Raw genomic sequence first — 25,186 nt, forward strand, 5'->3', positions numbered from 1 at the left:
AGAATATTCTAGTTTCCATTACAGTTTTTTCTCATGATTAATAAACTGACTTTCTGGTTTTATAGATCACTTTTTGTAAACTTCAGTAGTGTGAACTTGTAAACTTTAGTAACCTCTCTCTGACCTTGAGAGCTGTCTTTAAGTGTAGTGACAGACTTGGATTTCTGCGTCTGAAAGGCCAAAGCCATGATATTAGATATATCAGATGCCATCCTTGGAAGAGAGTCTACCCAGTTTTTTCTGTGGCAAATGCATATATTTTCCACTTTCAGACTGTATGTTTATTAACATACATTGCTAAGAGTTGCCTGTTTCGTTAAAGGCACTTTTGCATTATTTTGCATATAAATGGTCTATTAGAAACCACCCATCAACTTTAGACAAATCAAGTTTTCATTTGAGATCTTGCATTATAAAAATATTTTGTTGGAAGGATAAATTTTAAAATAATGTTTTAAGCATTGTCACAGTTTTCTTTGCAACTTGAAATTTTCATCAACATTTTACAGTTCTCACAAATGGTTGTTTGCAATGCAAAGGAACACCTGGGGTGTTTTTGTCTAAATTATTCAGATTTGTAAATATTTGTTAGATTTTGAACAGAGTTATGTCATGTAACTATCAATGTCTTGGATTAAAAAGTATTACCAAAGATGGCCTAAAAATAATGACCTTAAAAATATTTTATATTCAAAAAACAAAAAAAAAATTAAAAAAAAATATTTTATATTCAGTTAGATAAATTCTTCTCTTACCTCTTGAGGTGTTTGAGCTTTAGGACTCCAATAAAATGTACAGTTTTAAGGAAGTCATCCCACAGAGTTATCCTTATTATGTAAGTTAATAAGGTCATTCCATCTCTGACCTTTGAAAAAGATCAGTTTGAATACTGTCTCTTTGGAATTTACCTGAAGAGCTTCTTGAGTAATATATTTTTTCAACTATATTTGAATTTCTTGCTTACGCATATTGTTTTCTTGTGTGTGTTTGTGTAATTTAACAGATTCTGAATCCTTATAAAATGCCTATTCTTGCTACTTTGTTATACTTCTTAAAGTTTTATTAATACTAGCTAATATTCTCTGAATAGTAATACTTCTGTTGTATCAAAAGCATAAAGCAAATTCACAAAGACTAGAATCTACATGGAAAACACATTGTGGAAAAAACAAACAGGGTAGCTTGGCCCTGGGAAGCTAAGAAGACTAAATCTTTTCAAATTATGTGTGACGTTTTAACCTTGTACATTTTATTTAAGAAAAGATTCCTGGTTTTCCTAGAGTTTTTGATGTTTGATTACAAAAGTTAAAAACTAGGAATCTAGAGGCAGAAAGAAACTATTATACCCATTTGGGATTTGGTTCATATTACTCATAGAAAGTACTTTTATTTGTCATATCTCAGTAATTAATATTCATACAAGTTTTTCCATTTTTAATCAAATAATTCCTTTTAATATCTTTTAGGAAGTTAATTAACTGTTAGTATGAGTGCAGTCATTTTAGGATTTTAAAAATGTGGCACTAAAGGAAAACAAACTCATCAGGGTCCTCAGATAAATTTGAATGCCTGTTGCTTGGGCATATACCACTAGTTTAATAATAGTAGTAGTCTGAAGATAACTTCCTGTCTGATGTTGAAGCTGAAACTCCAATACTTTGGCCACCTGATGCGAAGAGCTGATTCATTGGAAAAGACCCTGATACTGGGAAAGATTGAGGGCAGGAGAAGGGGATGACAGAGGATGAGATGGCAAAACTGGGCTCTTGTCTAACACTCGGAAAAGAATTGTCCGAGGAGACACGTGCTGACAAAGCAAGAGATTTTATTCGGAAGGGCACCCAGGTGGAGAGCAGTAGGGTAAGGGAACCCAGGAGAACTGCTCTGCCATGTGGCTCACAGTCTCGGGATTTATGGTGATGGGATTAGTTTCTGCGTGATCTTTGGCCAATCATTCGTCTTTCCTGGTGGTGCACGCATCACTCAGCCAAGATGGATGCTAGCGAGAGGGATTCTGGGAACTCGACGGACTCCTGGTGTTTCCATTCAACCTTTCGGGAACTCTTCCAGTTGGTGGTGGCTTATGAGTTCCCTATGCCTTATGAGGATCTCCTGTCATAAAACAACTCATGCAAATGGTTACTATGGTGCCTGGCCAGGGTGGGCGGTTTCAGTCAGTCTGCTTCCCCTAACAGCATCACTGATTCAGTGGACATGGGTTTGGGTGGACTCCAGGAGTTGGTCATGGGACAGGGAGGCCTGGCGTGCTGAGGTTCATGGGGTCACAAAGAAGTTGGACATGTCTGAGTGACTGAACTGAACTGAACTGTTTATTCAGTTTCATTGATTATAGATTAATTGGAAAATATTTTCTCATTTCAGTAAATCTCTGAATTAAAAATATGATTTTATATATTTTGTAGTTCTTCTCATTGAAATGAAAGATTCTGCAAAATAACATGGCTCTGATTTTCTACCTCATCTATAAAGCAGCTACAATGTGGTTTGCTAATGAAGTATATGTCATTCTTAACCTTCTGCAGTTAGTGTATAATAGCAGGTTATGATTACATTTGTCATACAAATTGGACTTTCATTATAGCTGTATTTAAATTTTAAAGCATTTATGAATTCTATCCATGAAATTATAAAAAGTCAATCTATAGCAAATTTGAATTTTAAACTCAATACAATCTTTTAGCTGCTCTGAAAGCATTTAGAAACAGCTTTGTAAATATTGTTCTTTGAGACTTGCTTTCATAGAAAAGAACTTCAGGAAGATTTAAAAATGCAAATCTGATGTCAGCATGAGGTATTCATTTTGTGTAGTGTCATTTGCAAATCTGTGGGTTAATTTGGAGGGTTGTGTCTTAGTGCACAGTACTTTCTTAATTTGTTTCTTTTCAAAGTGAAGATTTTGCACGAAACCCTGTTACGGTTCCAAAACCTTTCATAGACAGAGTCTTTTCCAGTAAGATACTTCTGTTTTTCATCTTTGCCCTCTTTGGCTCTGGGACCTCTTCCTGATTTATTTCTAACTCCCTTCTCTAGTTTTTATAGACTTTTATTGCACTCAAGTAAATTATCCTTTATCCTCCTATTACCATCATCTCATATTTTACATATTTGCCTTTCTATAGTTGTGATTTTTCTCCTCGAATTTAATAGTTTTATACAATAGGATAATATGCGAGAATGCAGGCTTATCTAACCTTTATGTCTATATGGTTAAATCCTCAATATAGTACTGTACCTAATTTTGGAAACACCTCACCAAAGGGCAGGGATATGGAAACTTAGAGAGTAGTGCAGATGATGAGAGAGACAAAACTTTCTTCTTTGCTGCTATATGCCCAAGCTTCTCAGATAGTGCTTGGGCACATAATAGGCGCTCAAGAAATATTTATTGAATAAACAAAGCAATACTACTAATGAACTACAATCATTCAACTTTCAAAAGGAATGTCTCAGAGAAAAAGCTGTGTTGGTTAACTGTATAGAAAATATTAGTTACCTTGACCTTGGGTCTTTAAAAGAATCAGATTTTGGCAGTAAAGTTTTAAATTAGATTTATACATTTTGTACTTGTTTAACCTACTAACCAACCTGTGCACACGCACACACACGCACACACAATTTAGTCACCAGATTCAATAGATTATTTTTTCTTGTCCACTTTGTCCGTCCTTTGCCTCATAATTAGTTCATTTCTTTTCAGTTTCTTGATCCAACATACTTAGAGTTAACTTTCTGAAATAAAGATGATTATATCACCTTTAACAGCTAACAGGATAAACAGTCCTTTCGTATGGCATATAGGTTTATTCCCTGACAGATTTCACACCTTCCTATGCTGTATCTGTAACAAGTTGGTTGTTGTTTTCTGAGCAGACTGTTGATATTCTACTTTTATAATATTTTATATGCTGTGTCTTATACCCAAAATGCCTTCTTGTCACCAGCACTCTTTTTTGGAAGAAGGCATCAATATTTCTTCCCTGAAGGTGTTTCAGTCATTGACTGCTAGATTTTAGGTACTTGCAGTTCAACTTTTAAAGGCCAGATTAAGCCAGATGACCCCACCCAGCTATTTAAAGAAGTAACTCGGTTCTGTTAGAAGCAGACTGTTTCCTCAATGCCAAGTACTGTTCTAGGCACTGAAGCATCTCCCCTCCTGGAAGGTGCCTACTCTCTATACTCTGCTACCAAAGGTTTTCCTCCTTTCTCCTAATGTTTTTGGGTTAGCACTTAGTGGCAAGAAAATGACCAATAGTAATTTCAATTTCTGATTATCAACAGGTAAAGGAGCTTAAGCATTCAAACAAACTAGAAATAACAGACATCAAACTGGAGGCAGCAAGAGCTAAGAGTGAGCTAGAAAGAGAAAGGAATAAAATTCAAAGTGAACTGGATGGTAATATATGATTTCCCGTGCTTTTTACTGTTACTGTCACATATAAATTCAGATTACTAAAATAGATCAAACTGAATTTTTATTTCCAATTTTAAGCTTAATTGAATTTTAATTTTAGAGCACATATGTATTGTTTTTGTTTGTGTGTTAAATGTTCATTCTGTGATGTAACTTAAAAAATCAATCTTATGGTTATATCATAGTTATTTGATTAATACATAAATTAAGTGAAACTTTATGGATAGTATTCCATACTTCCAAGGTTTATAACTTAAAATCTCTTTAGATCATGTGATTATTAGTCTCAGATCATTTTAATTCTAAAGAATGTAAGGAACATAGGTGGGTTTCAGGCCCAATTTTTAAGTCAAAATTTTTTTTTTAGGTAGATGCTAGGCCAGTTTTGGGTCTAGTTCAGTCTCAGCTTATTTTTAAACTCCAATTTAGCGTTAGAATGTCCTTATCATCAAGATTTCTCAGAATTTATATTGTTCCTGACTTTTCTTCAGTATTTAAATAAGCTGCCTGGACCTGCAGCTCTCATCAAATTGGTCTTTAGTTGAACTAGACTCCAGTTTCAGACAGAGCTTATGATGAATGACTGTTTTCATTATTCATTTCTGCTTGATGTTGACTCATGGATTTTCATAGTGTTAGGGAGCAAATTTTCTTTGGAACTTAGAGTTTGAGAGCCAGCTTTTCATTTTTTTAAACTTTGAGTTAGATATGAATTTGTTTTAATCATTCCATATACAAAATACTTGTCATTTCATTACAAGGAAAATTTGTGAATTCATTGAACACACTTGAAATCTTCCAATTTATATTAGAAATCTAACAGTTCTAATAGGTTTTGATTTTATTCACTCTGCTTCCCAGCTAGCTTTCTGTGGGATTTAGATTACAGACCCTTTTAGAAGTATTTAAACCTCTTTTGATATTACCCAGGTTGATGTCCCCAGCTCTCAAGATCCAAATGAGTAAATGTATATACCGTTTATTAAGGTTTTTTTGTGTGCATGCTTAATAAAATGACAAATGAAGTCTGAGTGGTAGTCTTTTTCATTAAGAAAAACTAGTCAACAAATGTAAAGATCTTTGAGATATGTATCTGGAGAGACTTTCTATGTTCTTTTGTCTTACTGACTTATGAATATTTGCTCTTAATTACAATTTTTCTTTTTAATAACATTGAATATAGTAGAGTGTTCTTCTTTAAAAAATACTAGGATTACAGTCAGACAATGAAATTCTCAAATCAGCTGTTGAACACCACAAAGTGCTGTTAGTAGAAAAGGACCGTGAATTAATACGTAAAGTACAAGCTGCCAAAGAAGAAGGTTATCAAAAACTTGTGGAATTACAAGATGAAAAGTAAGTAATTAATTACCTTATTTTGTGTTAAATCTCCTTGCAGATGAAAACGCATTGCTGTCATATCATGCTTATTGTAGTTCTTGTAATGTAATTATCATTTGTTGTTTTAGGCTGGAACTTGAGAGCAGATTAGCGGATTTAGAGAAAATGAAAGTGGAACATGATGTCTGGAGGCAGTCTGAAAAGGATCAGTGTGAAGAGAAATTGCGAGCTTCACAGATGGCAGAAGAGTCGGCCAGAAGGGAACTACAGAGTATTAGGTTATATATGCACATGTTTTTTAAACTTTATTTTGAAATAATTTCATAGCTAACAAAACATTGTAAAACTACTACAGAGTATTCACATATAATCTTCGCCCATATCTCTCATATAGTTGAATTCTTTTGATACCTTTGTTGAAAATCAGTTGGCCTTATATATGTGTGTGTCTGTATTCTGCTCTGTTCTGTTTCATTGATCTGTATGTCTCTCTTGACACCAATATCACTCTCTTGACTACTGTAGCTGCATAGTAAGTTTGATTCAGGTAGTGCCTATCTTCTACCTTGTTCTTTTTGTGCAAGATTGTTTTGGCTTCTCTGGGTCCTTTGCCTTTCTACATAAACTTGAAAATCAGTTTATCGCAAAGACTTATTAAGATTTTGATTGGCATTGCATTGAATCTGTAGCTCAGTTTAAGAAGAGTTGTCATCTCAAGTCTGTCCAGTCAAGGAATATGGCCTATCTCTCCACGTACTGTATTTCTGTTATAAGTTGCTTCAATTGTGTCCAACTCTTTGTGGCCCCATGGACTGTAGCCCGCCAGGCTCCTCTGTCCATGGAATTTCCCAGGCGAGAATACTCGTGTGAGCTGCCATTCCCTTCTCCAGGGGATCTTCTCAACCCAGGGATTGAACCCCACATCTCTGTGTCGCCTGCATTGGCAGGCGGATTCTTTACTACTAGTGCCACCAGACCATTCAGGTATGACCTAAATCAAATCCCTTATGATTATACAGTGGAAGTGAGAAATAGATTTAAGGGTCTAGATCTGATAGATAGAGTGCCTGATGAACTATGGATGGAGGTTCGTGACATTGTACAGGAGACAGGGATCAAGACCATCCCCATGGAAAAGAAATGCAAAAAAGCAAAATGGCTGTCTGGGGAGGCCTTACAAATAGCTGTGAAAAGAAGAGAAGCAAAAAGCAAAGGAGAAAAGGAAAGATAATAAGCATCTGAATGCAGAGTTCCAAAGAATAACAAGAAGAGATAAGAAAGCCTTCTTCAGCGATCAATGCAAAGAAATAGAGGAAAGCAACAGAATGGGAAAGACTAGAGATCTCTTTAAGAAAATTAGAGATACCAAGGGAACATCTCCTGCAAAGATGGGCTCGATAAAGGACAGAAATGGTATGGACATAACAGAAGCAGAAGATATTAAGAAGAGGTGGCAAGAATACACAGAAGAACTGTACAAAAAAGATCTTCACGACCAAGATAATCACGATGGTGTGATCACTAATCTAGAGCCAGACATCTTGAAATGTGAAGTCAAGTGGGCATTAGAAAGCATCACTACGAACAAAGCTAGTGGAGGTGATGGAATTCCAGTTGAGCTGTTTCAAATCTTGAAAGATGATGCTGTGAAAGTGCTGCACTCAATATGCCAGCAAATTTGGAAAACTCAGCAGTGGCCACAGGACTGGAAAAGGTCCGTTTTCATTCCAGTTCCAAAGAAAGGCAATGCCAAAGAATGCTCAAACTACCACACAATTGCACTCATCTCACATGCTAGTAAAGTAATGCTCAAAATTCTCCAAGCCAGGCTTCAGCAATACGTGAACCGTGAACTTTCAGATCTTCAAGCTGGTTTTAGAAAAAGCAGAGGAACCAGAGATCAAATTGCCAACATCTGCTGGATCATGGAAACAGCAAGAGAGTTCCAGAAAAACATCTACTTCTGCTTTATTGACTATGCCAAAGCCTTTGACTGTGTGGATCACAATCAACTGTGGAAAATTCTGAAAGAGATGGGAATACCAGACCACCTGACCTGCCTCTTGAGAAATCTGTATGCAGGTCAGGAAGCAACAGTTAGAACTGGACATGGAACAACAGACTGGTTCCAAATAGGAAAAGGAGTACGTCAAGGCTGTATATTGTCACCCCACTTATTTAACTTCTATGCAGAGTACATCATGAGAAACGCTGGACTGGAAGAAGCACAAGCTGGAATCAAAATTGCCGGGAGAAATATCAATCACCTCAGATGTGCAGATGACACCACCCTTATGGCAGAAAGTGAAGAGGAGCTAAAAAGCCTCTTGATGAAAGTGAAAGAGGAGAGTGAAAAAGTTGGCTTAAAGCTCAACATTCAGAAAACGAAGATCATGGCATCCGGTCCCATCACTTCATGGGAAATAGATGGGGAAACAGTGGCTGACTTTATTTTTTTGGGCTCCAAAATCACTGCAGATGATGACTGCAGCCATGAAATTAAAAGACGCTTACTCCTTGGAAGAAAAGTTATGACCAACCTAGATAGCATATTCAAAAGCAGAGACATTACTTTGCCGACTAAGGTCCGTCTACTTTGCCAACTAAGGTCCGTCTAGTCAAGGCTATGTTTTTTCCAGTGGTCATGTATGGATGTGAGAGTTAGACTGTGAAGAAAGCTGAGCACCAAAGAATTGATGCTTTTGAACTGTGGTATTGGAGAACACTCTTGAGAGTCCCTTAGACTGCAAGGAGATCCAACCAGTCCATCCTGAAGATCAACCCTGGGATTTCTTTGGAAGGAATGATGCTAAAGCTGAAACTCCAGTACTTTGGCCACCTCATGCGAAGAGTTGACTCATTGGAAAAGACTCTGATGCTGGGAGGGATTGGGGACAGGAGGAGAAGTGGACGACCAAGGATGAGATGGCTGGATGGCATCACCAACTTGATGGACGTGAGTCTGAGTGAACTCCAGGAGTTGGTGATGGACAGGGAGGCCTGGCGTGCTGCGATTCATGGGGTCACAAAGAGTTGGACACAACTGAGCGACTGAACTGAACTGAACTGAACTGAATGCCACCAAGGAAGCCCAAAGAACACTGGACTGGGAATAGAAGTTTTCTGTTCAGCAAACATTTGTTGAGCATATACTTTGTGCCAAGCTCAATTCTAGATACTGGGCATTCAGGGAATCGGATAACTGAGACATACTCTCTGTCCTGAAAGGGACAAGTTCAATACCTATAGTGGGGTGGTGGTGAGATGGGAATGATAAGTGGGAGGATGAATATAACCGGGGTACAAGTCCTGGCCTAGGCCTACCGTTTTCTTGTCAGCTTTTGGATCAGTGCCTGGCACTGTGCTTGTATTCATGCTTAGTCACTCAGTTGTGTCCAGCCCTTTGCAATCCTTTGGACTGTAGCCTGCCTAGCTCCTCTGTCCATGGGATTTCCCAGGCAAGAATACTGGAGTGGGTTAACCATTTCCTTCTCCAGGGGATTTTCTTTACCCAGGAATCGAACCTGTGTCTCCTACATTACAGGCAGATTCTTTACCACTGATTCTACTCTGAAAACATTTATGTTATATTTGGGTCATCTTTAATTATTGTCATCAAAGTTTTGTAGTGTTCATTGTATATATTAAGCTCATATGGTATTAATTTTAATTCTAAGCATTTTTATGTGATTATAAAGTTATTTTAAAAAAATTTTAAATTGTTTATTGCTAACATCTGAGGTCTCCTGCATTATAGGCAGATTCTTTACCAAATGAGCTATCAGGGAAGCTCCTCCAAAAAAGAAAACACACACATAGTTAGAAATATAGTTGACTTTTATATGTTGGTCTTGAATTCTGTGACCTTACTAAAGTCATGTATTTTCTACTAGCTGCTTTGTGGGTTCTTAGTTTTCTAACATCATGTTGTATACCTTGTACTTTCTTTTAGTTTATTTCTTAATTTTTTGGGTTATTTCTTGAGTTGGAAGTTGACTTCACCTAATGTTCATTCTTTCATTTTTATTGGTAAAAGTGTCGTGCTGAGAATTTTCTTATTGCTGCTTTAAATGTATCATAGAGATTATGATATGTAGTGTTTTAATTATCATTATTTTTAGAAATTCTCTAATTTTAATTTGCATCTTTTTACCTAGGAATTAATCAAAGATGTGTTAATAGAAGGTGTGGTTGTTTAATAGAAGATGAAATGAATAGTTTTCAAGGGCTGCCATACATAGCAAAATACCATAGACAGGGGTAGTTTAAACAATGGAATTTTTTTTTTTTTCTTAGAGTTCCAGAGGTTAGAAGCCTGAGATCCTTATGTATTAGCAGGTTGAGTTTCCCCTGAGCCCTCTGTCCTTGACTTGAGTGGTTGCATTCTTACTGTGCCCTCAGTCGTGTGCGACTCTTCGAGACCGTCATGGGATTCTCCAGGCAAGAGTACTGGTGTGGGTTGCCGTTGCCTTCTCCGTTTCTGCTTTATAGGACATACTAATGTTTTCTTTGTGACCTAATATATCAAGGCCAGGACTAGGGTAAAGCCAGTGAGGCAATCAGGGTGCAAAATTTAAGGCGCTATTCTTATGTGTTGACATTGGACTTATAGGAAATCTGGACTGAGTCTCATTATATTTTTTACCCTGGGTGCCTCTCTTGCCTTATCCCAGTCATAGACCTGTAACACATGATCAGTTTTGTGAGTGTTGCGTAAGGACTAGTAAAGAAAGTGCTCAATTATAAGAGTTTAAAATTTGATATGTACATCCATAAAATATACCTTATTAACTGTGGTGTTTATTTCTTCGCCATACTTTTATTTTTTGTTCATTTGTCTTGTACAAAGAGTTATATATTAAAGTCTCCTATTGTTTAATGTGCTTCTATCTATGACTTCTTACATTTCTTGTAATTTTTTTGCTTCATAGGTGATTGCTATATTATTTGGTATATAGATAATTATAACAGTTACAGTTATGAATCGTGGCTGTTAGCATTTAAAAGCACTTTCTTTTTGTCTTTTGTTTTTGGCTTGACTTTCACTTTGATATTATTATTACTCCTGTTTTCTTATTGCTTCCATTTGCCTGGTATACTTACTGTTAGTCTGTCTTTTTAAATGTGTCTTTTATGTGTAGCATACACAAGCAGCTGGGTCTTGCTTTGTATCCAAACTAGAGACCTTTTTGTTTTAATGGATGAGTTAAACCTGTTCACAGGCGGTGAGCACATATGCAGGGGGAGCATAAGAGATCACTTGTTGAGAGTTAGAATTCTCTTCCTCTTTTTCGTTAGAGGTATTTTGAAGTTTGGGTATTTTCTGTCTTCTGTTTATGTGAAAGGTGTGATTTTGTGTGGCTTTATTTGATCTTGCTTTTCTGTGTTTTTGTAGGACGTGTGTGTGTGTGTGTGTATATACATATATATATAACATAGAACTAGGCATTTACTGTTATTTTCTGCTACCTGGAAGTCCCCTATATCTGCTTTTTAAAAAATTCTAAAATCTTAATGACTTTCTAATTATATAGATTACAGTTGAGAGTTTTTTTTTTTTTTTTAATCATGTTCATTAAGCTGTAGGTTATGTTTTGGAACACAGTTTTAATTTTCATTACCCAGGAAAGAATCACCTCAGGCAAAGATATATGTATTATTTACAAATGTCAGGTTTTATGAGCTATTAATTTAAATGTTAGCTACCACAATTCTAGGATCATAAATCTGTTATGGATTTTTAGAGTCAATCTTATGCTACTCTTTGCTTTTAGGTGGGTACATATTTTTTTAATGAATTAGGACAGTTTGGCTTTTTTTTAAATCTCTTCTTGACAGTCTCCAGAAAGGAGAGAGAGGGCCCTGCCCTCACCCCAGAAACCTCACTCTAATGTTTTATCTTATTGTGGTCCCACCGTTTGGCCAATTAGAATCCTTTCTGTTAGAATTTAAGCCTGTTTCTCCTGGTTTGGGCTTCTGTTGCTATAGTGATAAAATGTGCAGCAATCATCACTTGAAGACAATAATGAACTTGACCCTTATTTTTTTATGCTATATAAAGCAGCTTTCATTCCTGTATTTTTAAAATATAAATGATTTTATATTGGCCACTTTGATCATTTTTTGATTCCTCTTCAATTTCTCCAGGTCATTTATAATGTCTGATGGACCCTAATTTATTAAAATAAGGACCTAGTAACCAACTTAAAATATATTAATTAGCAGAAGGGTTAATTGACAAAATTTGTGCATTTTTTAGTAGTCAACAGTTGTGTTTTTCCCGTGGCAATTCTGATCTTCTGATTTATTAAGTCTAGCTAAATCAACCAGGTCTATTTTGACCAGTTAATAAAACAATCATCATTGTGACTTGTCTTACTTAGAATTTGTGGTAGGTCAGAAAGAGACTTGGAGAAGGAAATGGCAACCCACTCCAGTATTCTTGCCTAGAGAATCCCAGGGATGGGGGAGCCTGGTGGGCTGCCGTCTGTGGGGTTGCACAGAGTCGGACACGACTCAAGCGACTTACCAGCAGCAGCAGCAGCAGCAGCAGCAGAAAGAGACTACCTGTGGAGAAAAAGGTTTTGCTAACGTTATGATAAAGGACAGAAGTGGTATGGACCTAACAGAAGCAGAAGACATTAAGAAGAGGTGGCAAGAATACACAGAAGAACTGTACAAAAAAGATCTTCATGACCAAGATAACCATGATGGTGTGATCACTCATCTAGAGCCAGACATCCTGGAATGTGAAGTCAAGTGGGCCTTAGGAAGCGTCACTATGAACAAAGCTAGTGGAGGTGATGGAATTCTAGTTGAGCTATTTCAAATCCTGAAAGATGATGCTGTGAAAGTGCTGCACTCAATATGCCAGCAAATTTGGAAAACTCAGCAGTGGCCACAGGACTGGAAAAGGTCAGTTTTCATTCCAATTCCAAAGAAAGGCAATGCCAAAGAATGCTCAAACTACCACACAATTGTACTCATCTCACATGCTAGTAAAGTAATGCTCAAAATTCTCAAAGCCAGGCTTCAACAGTACATGAACCATGAACTCCCAGATCTTCAAGCTGGTTTTACAAAGGGCAGAGGAACCAGAGATCAAATTGCCAACATCCTCTGGATCGTGGAAACAGCAAGAGAGTTCCAGAAAAACATCTACTTCTGCTTTATTGACTATGCCAAAGCCTTTGACTGTGTGGATCACAATCAACTGTGGAAAATTCTGAAAGAGATGGGAATACCAGACCACCTGACCTGCCTCTTATGAAATCTGTATGCAGGTCAGGAAGCAACAGTTAGAACTGGACATGGAACAACAGACTGGTTCCAAATAGGAAAAGGAGTACGTCAAGGCTGTATATTGTCACTCCACTTATTTAACTTCTATGCAGAGTACATCATGAGAAACGCTGGACTGGAATAAACACAAGCTGGAATCAAGATTGCCGGGAGAAATATCAATCACCTCAGATGTGCAGATGACACCACCCTTATGGCAGAAAGTGAAGAGGAGCTAAAAAGCCTCTTGATGAAAGTGAAAGAGGAGAGTGAAAAAGTTGGCTTAAAGCTCAACGTTCAGAAAACAAAGATCATGGCATCCGGTCCCATCACTTCATGGGAAATAGATGGGGAAACAGTGGCTGACTTTATTTTTCTGGGCCCCAAAATCACTGCAGATGATGACTGCAGCCATGAAATTAAAAGACGCTTACTCCTTGGAAGAAAAGTTATGACCAACCTTCATAGTATATTCAAAAGCAGAGACATTACTTTGCTGACTAAGGTCCGTCTAGTCAAGGCTATGTTTTTTCCTGTGGTCATGTATGAATGTGAGAGTTGAACTGTGAAGAAGGCTGAGCACCGAAGAATTGATGCTTTTGAACTGTGGTGTTGGAGAAGACTCTTGAGAGTCCCTTGGACTGCAAGGAGATCCAACCAGTCCATTCTGAAGGAGATCAGCCCTGGGATTTCTTTGGAAGGAATGATGCTAAAGCTGAAACTCCAGTACTGTGGCCACCTCATGCGAAGAGTTGACTCATTGGAAAAGACTCTGATGCTGGGAGGGATTGGGGGCAGGAGGAGAAGTGGACGACCGAGGATGAGATGGCTGGATGGCACCACTGACTCGATGGACGTGAGTCTGAGTGAACTCCGGGTGTTGGTGATGGACAGGGAGGCCTGGCGTGCTGCGATTCATGGGGTTGCAAAGAGTTGGACACGACTGAGCAACTGAACTGAACTGAAGGTTATGAAAAGTCTAAAGCATATAAAACAGAAGTATCCACTTACTTACAAAGTGGGATTAATCACTTTGGCAGATGCTTTCAACTATTAATTACATTCCAGTCTGTTGTCTTCATTAACATGGTTTCTTCATCACTGGGCTAAATAATAAAATGATTATTCTAGTTAGGATTCTGTATTTCAAAAGGCTATCCCCTACAAGTTCGTAAAATTTATAAAGTTACCTGTAAATTTAAACCATGTTAAAATTACACAATTTTAAATAAGATCGCATACCCAACCAACTTTGGCTATGGCAGTAACCCAGCTTCAGCTAACTCAGGCATAACAAAAGGTGGTGGCAGGGTGAGGGGGTTACTTTATTGGCTGAGATATGTTGTGGACAGGACAGGGATTGTGCTGGTCTCACAGACAGCTGGATCCAGGAACTCAAATGTGCCAGATGAGAGTAACTTCTTCCCTTATTTCACCTGCCTCCTCTCTTCTTTCCTAACTCCTGTTTCTGCTGCTCTTCTACTGCTTTCTCTGTGAGGATGAGACTGTCTTTTGAGATCAGAGGCAGAGTTCTCACTTAATGATTCAAATTAGGAAAATCTGGAAAGACTTTGTGTATGGTTCATATGCCTGTCCCTGGGCCCACCACTGTGGCCAGAGGGTTAGGGCACTCTGACTCTGCCAAAGATTTATTGCCTGTTTCTGAGTGCATGGGCATGGTGGTGGTATGTAGAGGGAGAGGTGGTAAAGTGCACTTTGTTACCACAAGTGGGAAGAGGTGTCTTAGAGAAATAGCATCAGTTAACTAACTGAGAGAAAGAGAACTTGATCATTTAAAATTTTTGCAGTGTAAAGCCAGAGCTGTATTTTTCTGTTTGTGGCTTTCTAATTTTTTCTTAAGTTTTTTAGAAACATTTTGAAAAACTCTCTCCTAATATATCTTCCTTTTTACTTATTATACTGTATCTTGAGATGAATTATCTGTTGCATATCCTCTTAGTAGGGAGCAGGAGACTTAGACTTGGCCAGTTGAACAAGTTCTTTTACAGAATTTGAACAGCAAAATAAGGGATGGAAAAATACGTGGCAGCTTTTGACAGACCAGACAGTTTGTGTGACATGTCCTTGCTTGTAATTCAGGCCAATTACTCTAGCCCGGTTCTGGCTCTCTAGTTCCCTGTCTATTCATAGAGTCTTATATATCTTTCCGGGAAGGTCCTTTTTTCTTTACTAATAATGACCAGAGACGATTTCCATCACTCAGGGCAAGAACCTTGGCTTTCAGGAAAAACTGCCTTTCTCAAAAAACTGGTTCTAAGGATCTTAGACAATAGAGAAATCACAACTTCTGTGTGGCAGTTAAGACTGACATCAAATGAAGCCAAGAGTTTAAAGTCTAGTTTCCCAGTCACACTAGCCACATTTCAAATGTACAGTAGCCACATGTAGCTAGCAACTGTCACATTGGATGTGCAAATTATAGAACATTTCCATCATTAAAGAAAGTTATCAGACAGTGCTGTTGGACTGTAAGTTCCTTAAAGATGGGATTTTGTCTGCTATTCTCCAGTGTATCTGCAACACTTAGGACTGGGTTCTGCATTTATAGGTACTCAGTAAATAGTTATTGAATGTTCAAATGACATACATCAGCTGCCTGTCATAGAAAACATAGGCAGTAGTCAGCACAAGAGAATTTCAAAGAGAACTTAGAACAGCTCCATCTCACTGTTACTCCAAATGTTTCCCATTGAACTTTTCTGTAGCTGCATACTGTTTGTACTTTGGTCTTCCAGTCTTCTTACCAAATATAGTTTCTTTCATAATTACTTTCAAAGTGTAAAGTACTTGATCTCATAGTTTCTCATTCCTCATCTTACCCTTTACCTTTCAACTTCTCCACATCAGCAATCCATTAACAATTTTTGCTGTAGCTTCTGAAATCTGTCCCATTACCAATAAATTTTTTTATAGTCTCTGCATTTTTAAAACACCCCCCTCACTGATAACTTTGTCCTAATGGTATATTGCCTGGCAGCATTTTAAAGTAGAAATTATTTCTCCATCCTGTCTCCTACAACTAGGGACCAAGAAGAGAAATCACTGTTTGTGAATCCCACTCTTGCTTTCAGACCATTGTTTGAGTCAGTTCGGTTCAGTTCCTCAGTTGTGTCCGACTCTTTGTGACCCCATGGACTGCAGCACACCAGGCTTCCCTGTCCATCACCAACTCTCAGAGCTTGCTCAAACTCATGTCCATTACGTCGATGATGCCATCCAACCATCTCATCCCCTGTCGTCCCCTTCTCCTGCCCTCAATCTTTCCCAGCATCAGAGTCTTTTTCCAGTGAGTCAGTTTTTTGCATCAGGTAGAGTTTCAGCTTCAACATCAGTCCTTCCAATGAATATTCAGGACTGACTTTCTTTAGGATTGACTGGTTTGATCTCCGTGCAGTCCAAGGGACTCTCAAGAGTCTTCTCCAACACCACAGTTCAAAAGCATCAATTCTTTGGCACTCAGTTTTCTGGCTCTGCTGGTAAAGAATCCGCCTGCAATTGTTTGACTAACTTTGGTTAAAATGGCCTTTCCTTTGATGTTCCTTGCAGCCATTGCATGCCTATCTTTTTTTCTACCAGTTACTGACATACAGAATATTCCCCAATGGTCCTGAGGACCTTCACTTCTGTTTCAGTGTTTCTCTATTTCCTGTCCTTTCCTACCATTCTTATTGACCATACTATTCATATTCTTGACTCTTCTAACACCTTAGCTATTTGTTTATCTTAATTCTGGCATTCTTCATCTTTATTCTAAGCCCCTTTCACTTAGCCGTGGTTTGGAGACCTTGTCATCTCTTAGAGCCAGTCATTTCAGACACTTTTTTTTGTTTTTTCTCTTTCCACCCCATTTTCACTGAAGATAATGAAACTGATAGTTCTTGTACTTAAAAAAAAAATTCCTCCAGTATCTTAGGCTGGTTCCCCTGCTGCCATTCAGCTTGGAAACTGTGTCCACTGTCCCACCATACTCTTACTTGTACCTGAGCAAAGGATCCTGGATATGAATTTTTTCCACTTCCTCCTATCTGAGAATTCCTGTATCTTTATCCATCCCCTCCTCCCTTTCTATTAAGATTCTTTTTTCCCTTTATATCCAAAGTAAGTAGTGCTTTTCATCCCACCCTTTATTTCCTCTGGCATCTTGCTTTGGCAGTTACCCTCTTCACCTGTACCTTCTCCTCAGACTCTTATTTTGCCTGAAAGGTTCAGTTCAGATTGCATTTCTCTTATGTAGTCTTGAGTGATCCTTTTATGAAAATTAATTGTACTTTCTTCTGTAGTTTGTACTTTTAAAACTTATTTTCTTTTGGTTTGTGATACCCTTTGACTATTCAAAACCTTCTAATCATCTTTAGCACTTTTTCAAAATAATATCTACATGTCTTGAACTCTTACTGTTACTGAAATTTAAGACCATTGAATTTATCCCTGTTAAGGTTACTTTTTGTTAAATGTTAATATCCCTTAGAATCCTAACTATAATGATCTTAAATCAAGGACTAATTTTCTCCTTAAAGAAATAAAAATCTCCAATCAGCTGTGAATTCTAAGCCATCACTGCTTCAGCAAAGTGAACTGGAGAGAATTATGTAGATCTTTTATAGTCTACCAAAGTGATATTCTAACCTCTTTCATGTTTAATGATTGTCAGATACTCTATCATTTTTTGGTTTCTTTGGCTTTGATTTTTGTATGTAGGGCATTTTTGTTTCTCTTCATGTCTTCATAATTTATTTAGAAAGCGTCATGAGAAACGCTGGGCTGGAAGAAGCACAAGCTGGAATCAAGATTGCCGGGAGAAATATCAATAACCTCAGATATGCAGATGACACCACCCTTATGGCAGAAAGTGAAGAGCTAAAAAGCCTCTTGATGAAAGTGAAAGAGGAGAGTGAAAAAGTTGGCTTAAAGCTCAACGTTCAGAAAACGAAGATCATGGCATCTGGTCCCATCACTTCATGGGAAATAGATGCGGAAACAGTGGAAACAGTGTCAGACTTTATTTTGGGGGGCTCCAAAATCACTGCAGATGGTGACTGCAGCCATGAAATTAAAAGACGCTTACTCCTTGGAAGAAAAGTTATGACCAACCTAGATAGCATATTCAAAAGCAGAGACATTACTTTGCCAACAAAGGTCTGTCTAGTCAAGGCTGTGGTTTTTCCTGTGGTCATGTATGGATGTGAGAGTTGGACTGTGAAGAAGGCTGAGCACCGAAGAATTGATGCATTTGAACTGTGGTGTTGGAGAAGACTCTTCAGGGTCCCTTGGACTGCAAGGAGATCCAGCTAGTCTATTCTAAAGGAGATCAGTCCTGGGTGTTCTTTGGAAGGAATGATGCTAAAGCTGAAACTCCAGTACTTTGGCCACCTCATGCAAAGAGTTGACTCATTGGAAAAGACCCTGATGCTGGGAGGGACTGGGGGCAGGAGGAGAAGGGGATGACAGAGGATGAGATGGCTGGATGGCATCACCAACTCGATGGACATGAGTTTGAGTGAACTCCGGGAGTTGGTGATGGACAGAGAGGCCTGGCATGCTGTGATTCATGGGGTCGCAAAGAGTCGGACACGACTGAGCGACTGAACTGAATGCTTTTCATAACTGGGTCTTGTTTCTTAACTGATTTACCAGGTGTATCCAAAATCTTGACAAGAGCCAAGATATATCTGAAGCCACACTTTAAGTCTGGACCTGAGAGAGGACCCACAGTGTTTTCTCCTCTGTTATCGTCTTCATGGTTATGTAGAAAGAAACCTTTATTAACTCAGTAACTTAAAAGTGCCAAGTTAATAACACCATAAACATTTAAGGGAAAAATGCACAGGTTTGAGAGCGTTACGTAAAGCTAGACTTACAGAATCAGAGTGTGACTGGTCCTGTCAAAGGAGCCCAGGCAGAGCAAGACTGGCTCTCTCCCTTTAGAGCAGTCGTTTCTGGCTTTGTATGTACCTGTCTCAGGAGCAGTGTATTTTATGGTTTCTTCCATGTCATATTGTCCAGCCACCTTGTGCATTTAAATATTTAATCCAAGATTTGAGTTGGTTCATTTAGTCCATCAGCAAATACTTACTGAATCTTTATTAGTGTTTAAAGCTCAACTCTAGGCCCTTGAGAATGTTGTCTTCCCACGAAGCAGTTTTAATTAGGTTGAAAAGGCATGCTATTAATGCTAAACTATAAAGAGTACGTGCCAAACAAATTATATTTGAGGTAAGTGTTTGAAGGATTTTTAAAAGGGAGGGTTGAGAGCTTATCCTGTCAAAGCTAATTAGTGTAAAGTCTTTCTCATGAGGTTAGTCCTTTGGTCACCAGGGATGCACTGTGTTTTTAAGGTTTTGGCTGAGAATGTATCATTCCTTTTGAAGAGGACACAAATTGTGTAAGTGTTCTTTCATCTCAGGGATGAAAACTCAATATATTTTACAGAACATAGTATGTTGTCTTGTACTAGATAGTTTTCTTTTAAATTCTGGATTTAAAATCAGTATAATTGCGGCATAATGAAGTGGGTCACAGGAATACTTAGGTATGAGAAGACCTTTGTCCCATCTTAATTTGACTGCTTGGTAGCCATGTGATTTGGGCCTGACTTAGCTAAGCCTCAGTCTGTCTTTCTGTATTATTTGGAATTATAAGGATGACTTGTTACTTCCACAGAACTATTGTGAGAAATTACTAAACTGGCCAACCTTAATTAAAGGTTGTCTGTTATACTCTAGACATCATGGTAGGCTTTAAAGATACATTTGGAAGCTGTATAACCTAGTGGAATGAAAATGAAGAAGCAGTATGTCTGAAAGCATGTTGTAAATTGTGAAACACTGCCTGGCTGTAAGATGGCTCCTCCTGAACTGGGCTACTTTCTCTTGCCTTCCTAACCCATTGTGCTCTTCTCCACCAAAGCCATTTGTTCAGGCTGTTCCCTGTGTTTGTCAGAACCCTACCCATCAGAGTTACATCTCCATGTAGTAACCTCTCATCCTTCTAGATAGAATTGATTTCTCATCTTCTCTGTGCCCATAGTTCATAAATTTTTTTCATAGCAGAAGTAGAAATTTGTTACATTTAACTTATATATGAACACATCTTGGTTGCTTGAAGTCAAAATCTTTGCATTTGAATCTACCACTTTGCATAAAGACAATGCCATGTGTCAATATGAGCACTCAATAAGATGATTGTCTAACTCAGTGAAATATATGAACTATGGATTTTTAATAATATCTTTTGTTGGGTTGTGACTTTTAGGTTAAAACTTCAACAGCAAATTGTGGATATTGAAAATGCAGAAAAAGAAAAAAAAGAAAATTCTGACCTGAAACAGGTATTATTTTAGCAAACAAATTGTTTTTATTTTTTTAAGTGCTTCTTTAAATCTGTGTTTCGAATCTGTGGGCATTTTATATATAAGAATTCTGAAAATATTTCAATTGATAATGAATTGATGAGGTTGATATGTAAAGATAAAGTGTTTAAACCTCTTTAAGCTCTAGCTTATTAAGTTTCTTTTGCTAATTGCTGTTTCTCTTAAAATATTTATATGCTGCGGCCCCTGATCAGTTTTTATCGCTACTCACTTACGGCTGTGCCGAACCGTCACTGCTGCACACAGTCTTTCTTGCTGGAGTGGGCAGGGGCTGCTCTCTGGCTGTGCTATGCAGGCTTCTCACTGCCATGGCTCCTCTTGTTGTGGAGCCTGGGCCCTCGGGCGCTCGGGCTTCAGTAGTTGTGGCACATGGGCTTAGTTGCCCCATGGCGTGTGGGATCTTCTGGGACCAGGGATTGAACCCTTGTGCCCTGCATTGACAGTCATATTATTAACCACAGGACCACCAGAGAAGTCCCAAGATCAGTTTTTTAAAATTATATTTTAAAGGACAATATTTTGATATTATGAATTAAAAAAATGAATTAGAAAGATCATCCCTGTTGTGAGTTACTTGGGTGATTGACTTGTAACTTTGCATTTCTTATTCCATGAGCTATGTTTTTATTACATCCCTGTGAAATATAAAGAGTTGTATTCATGGAAGGAAATTCATATTTTAATTAAAGTTGTTTGGGTTCAGGAAAGATTTATATGGGCAAAACATATTATGAGGAGTGAAAATTCCATTTTTAGGATTTATGCTTTGCATATATAGTTATGGTTTCTGAGTCTGAAGTAGGAGGGCATAATGTTTAATACTCAGGAGTTATCTAGTTTCATTGGCATTGAGCTTTCTGTCATCCTGAAGATATGGAAAAGTATTAAGCTCTTCGAAGGTTACTTGTTCAGCCATCTATAGTACAGATTTAATATTTACAACTGCAGTTAAAAATACTGAATAGTTCTTCTGGAGAAATTCATTCTAAAATAGAAATCTGAGACATAACCTTTTTACTTTATTTTTCTGATGATTGCTTTTTGTACCTACATAATTCTGTAGGTGGCTTTGCTACCATCAGAAAGTAATGGAATTATTTCTTCTTTATTGCATAAAGAATCTGGTTTCTTTTGACTCTTGAGTCTTATAATGGATTCTTTTGATCTGAAATCACTTAAACTCTCTGCCTCCTAACTTCTCTCAGAGAATGGCTTTTAGAGGTAGAAGAAAGTGAAAGAAAAATGAGAACTTGTTTATTAATTGGTAAAATGGCTTTTCCAGAAGTAGGTATAAATATGTCCCAAATGTGTTATTTGGATAGAACTTAAGAGCAGTGATGTGAATCTCCTAGCCTGTTAATTTGTAACTAGATAATCAACTACTTTTCATGAGAAGTACTCCCAGATAAAGGTAAACTGGGATAGAGAAGCCTGAGTGACATTTCACTGTTTGATAAATGGTTCTAGAGGCAAAGGAATCCCTACCATTCATTAGATTTCTCAAATTATCTTTCTTCTGTCCAACACTGGATGTATAGAATGCTTGAAAACTACTCAGAAACAATGTGAGAGTGAGCCTTTCTGTATTTATGATTTCTGACTGTTCAGAAAGCAGAACCCCCTGATGGAGTGCTAATCAAAAGGTTTGTGGGAGTATGAGACGGTTTCCTTAGCAGCTTTCCCAGCTCACCTTTTAAAATCTGTTCTTTCCTCGGAGGCTAGGAGACTCATATTTGGATTCTCTTTGCTCACATTGCTGCTGTGTTTCTAAGGACCCTTCTCCCCGTTTCTAGTACCTCTTCTGGCCTACTTATTTGGGCAAGAGGAGAGAGGACTCAGTTGCAGATGGAGGAATAAGGTTCTTTATAGTCTCTGGTTATATTAAGAAGTGATCCTAATGCTGCTGCTTTTTATTATTTTGTTCCAGGGTATCCCCAAGGGCACGTCAGTTGGGTGGGACATTTGTGAGGGAAGATGCTTAGTGTCTTCTATGTCTCTCATATTCTGTTGCGTTTGCTTATGTTTCTGTTCTTCTCTTTTAAGCAAATCAGTGGTTTGCAGATCCAAGTGACCTCACTGGCACAGTCAGAAAATGAGTTGCTGAATTCAAACCAAATACTGAAGGAAATGGTGGAGAGGTTAAAACAGGAATGCCGAAATTTAAGAAGCCAAGCTGAAAAAGCACAACTAGAAGTTGAAAAGTAGAGTTTGCTTTTTTTATGTACAAATTGTTTCTTCTTTATGCTGTATTCTTTTAATGATGATTCCAGTGTTGAATGTATTTTGATAATTAGTTAAAATACCCCATTGACATGTACAGTGGTTTTAGGTAATGTATTTTCTCTTTCTAGAGATGAGCTTTTAGAACTCTGAGATTGGTTTTTTTAAAAAAGAAGACCTCTTAAAATTCTGCCTGACCACGGTATTCTGAAAACCTTCAAAAAGAAACACTTCTTTATTCATTGAGTAAATCAATATATTTCTTAGTACTTCAAGTATATAAATTCTTCAGAATGCCAGAAGTCAGAAACAAAATTTTTGATGTGTACAATTTACTTCCTAGAATTAGAATCTTTGGGGTTTTCTCTTTGAAAAGCTCATTTATTTGTTTATATTTTTTGATCTTGGAATCTCTTAGTAATAGACAGTCAGTAAACTGTAGGGAGATGATTGTGGTGATCAAGATTTCCCTGGAAAATTCTGTTTATATATGGTAGAAAACTACTATTTTGTATTTGCTTTGTTATTATAACATGTCATTATAAGTTTTTGAATCTATAAAACATTATTCTTTTCACATTTTTTCTTCTGAAAAATAAAATTGCCACATAAAATTTTTTTTCTTATTTTTAGTTTTTCATTTTTTAAGGCTTGTCCATGGCTTCATATATGTGGTTGAATTTCAAGAAAAGTAAGCAAGATAATTGTCCATAATGTGTTGTGACATATCACAGAGTCCAAATTATTTTGCTTACATTTTGCAAAAAGAAAAATAGAAATTTATATCTTGGAATCCTTTAAGTGTTTGTGGAATCCTTTAAATCTTTAAGTGTTTGATTTCAAATGTGCTTAAGAATTCTAATAACAGGATAGCTAGCAAATTTAACCAACTTATCATTGATTTCTAAATGTTATTCACAGGATTGTTGTTTAGTTGCTAAGCTGTGTCCACCTCTTTGCAACCCCATGAATTATAGCCTGCCAGGCTCCTCTTTCCACAGGATTTCCCAGGCAAGACTACTGGAGTGGGTTGCCATTTCCTTCTCCAGGGGATCTTCCCAACCCAGCAGTCAAACCCTCTTCTCCTGCATTGGCAGGTGGATTCTCTACTACTGAGCCACCAGGGAAGCCCATTTATAGGATTACACAGCAGGAAATAGCTGGACTAGGGGTCCATAGATGTGATTTTGGTCCCAGCAAAGACACTTAAAATCTGTATGACCTTAGTCATGCAGTCTTGACTCCTCAGGGTTTGTATATCTCATTTGTACTGCCTATAGTGAGGATACAAAAAAATCATAAAGCATACAGAAAAGCTTTAAAGATGTAAGTTGTTATGATGTTATTATAAAATAGCATGTAGATGAAATTTACTCTAGCTAGAAAACATATCACATTAAGACTTGGTAACAAGGCTGATTGCCATCTTTACTGGGCTCAGTTTTTAATAGCTTGGTGGTATCAAAGTGAAGAAGAACTAAAGGCCCTCTTGATGAAAGTGAAAAAGGAGAGTGAAGAAGTTGGCTTAAAACTCAACATTCAGAAAACTAAGATCATGGCATCCAGTCCCATCACTTCATGACAAATAGATGGGGAAACAGTGGAAACAGTGGCTGACTTTATTTTTCTGGGCTTCAGAATCACTGCAGATGGTGACTGCAGCCATGAAATTAAAAGATGCTTACTCCTTGGAAGGAAAGTTATGACCAAACTAGACAGCATATTAAAAACAGAGACATTACTTTGCCAACAGAGGTCCACTAGTCAAGGCTATGGTTTTTCCAGTGGTCATGTATGGATGTCAGAGTTGGACTGTGAAGAAGGCTGAGTGCCGAAGAATTGATGCTTTTGAACTGTGGTGTTGGAGAAGACTCTTGAGGGTCCCTTGGACTGCAAGGAGATCCAACCAGTCCATCCTAAAGATCAGTCCTAGGTGTTCATTGGAAGGACTGATGTTGAAACTGAAACTCCAATACTTTGGCCACCTGATGCGAACTGCTGACTCATTTGAAAAGACCCTGATGCTGGGAAAGATTGAGGGCAGGAGGAGAAGGGGATGACAGAGGATGAGATGGTTGGATGGTATCACCGACTCAGTGTACATGGGTTTGGGTGGACTCTGGGAGTTGCTGATGGACAGGGAGGCCTGTCGTGCTGCAGTTCATGGGGTCACAAAGAGTTGGACACAGCTGAGCGACTGAACTGAACGCATATATATGGAATCTAGAAAAATGGTATTGAAGAACTTATTTACAGACATAGAGAACAGACTTATGGACATGGAGAGAGGGGAGGAGAGGGTCAGATGTATGGAAAGAGTAACATGGAAACTTACATTACCATATGTAAAATAGATAGCCAACAGGAATTTTCTGTATGGCTCAGGAAACTCAAACAGGGGCTCTATCAACCTAGAGAGGTGGGATGGGGAGGGAGATGGGAGGGAGGTTCAAAAGGGAGGGGATATATGTATACCTATGGCTGAGTCATGTTTAGGTTCGACAGAAAACAACAAAATTCTG

At 37.9% G+C, this 25,186-nt stretch overlaps 1 protein-coding gene across 2 annotated transcripts in view; it reads left to right on the forward strand.

Moving 5' to 3' along the window:
- CEP83 (centrosomal protein 83) overlaps positions 1–25,186 on the forward strand; it is a 134,871-nt gene that overhangs the window by 88,495 nt on the left and 21,190 nt on the right. For both annotated transcript variants that reach the window (XM_040234404.1, XM_040234405.1), the window contains 5 exons: positions 4,300–4,414; positions 5,644–5,788; positions 5,902–6,051; positions 20,327–20,402; positions 22,488–22,645. In XM_040234404.1, the coding sequence (XP_040090338.1) occupies positions 4,300–4,414; positions 5,644–5,788; positions 5,902–6,051; positions 20,327–20,402; positions 22,488–22,645 (644 nt within the window). The remainder of the gene's footprint in view (positions 1–4,299; positions 4,415–5,643; positions 5,789–5,901; positions 6,052–20,326; positions 20,403–22,487; positions 22,646–25,186) is intronic.

The sequence above is a fragment of the Oryx dammah genome, unplaced genomic scaffold, assembly GCF_014754425.2.
Source record: "Oryx dammah isolate SB20612 unplaced genomic scaffold, SCBI_Odam_1.1 HiC_scaffold_29, whole genome shotgun sequence".
NCBI classification, from domain to species: domain Eukaryota; kingdom Metazoa; phylum Chordata; class Mammalia; order Artiodactyla; family Bovidae; genus Oryx; species Oryx dammah.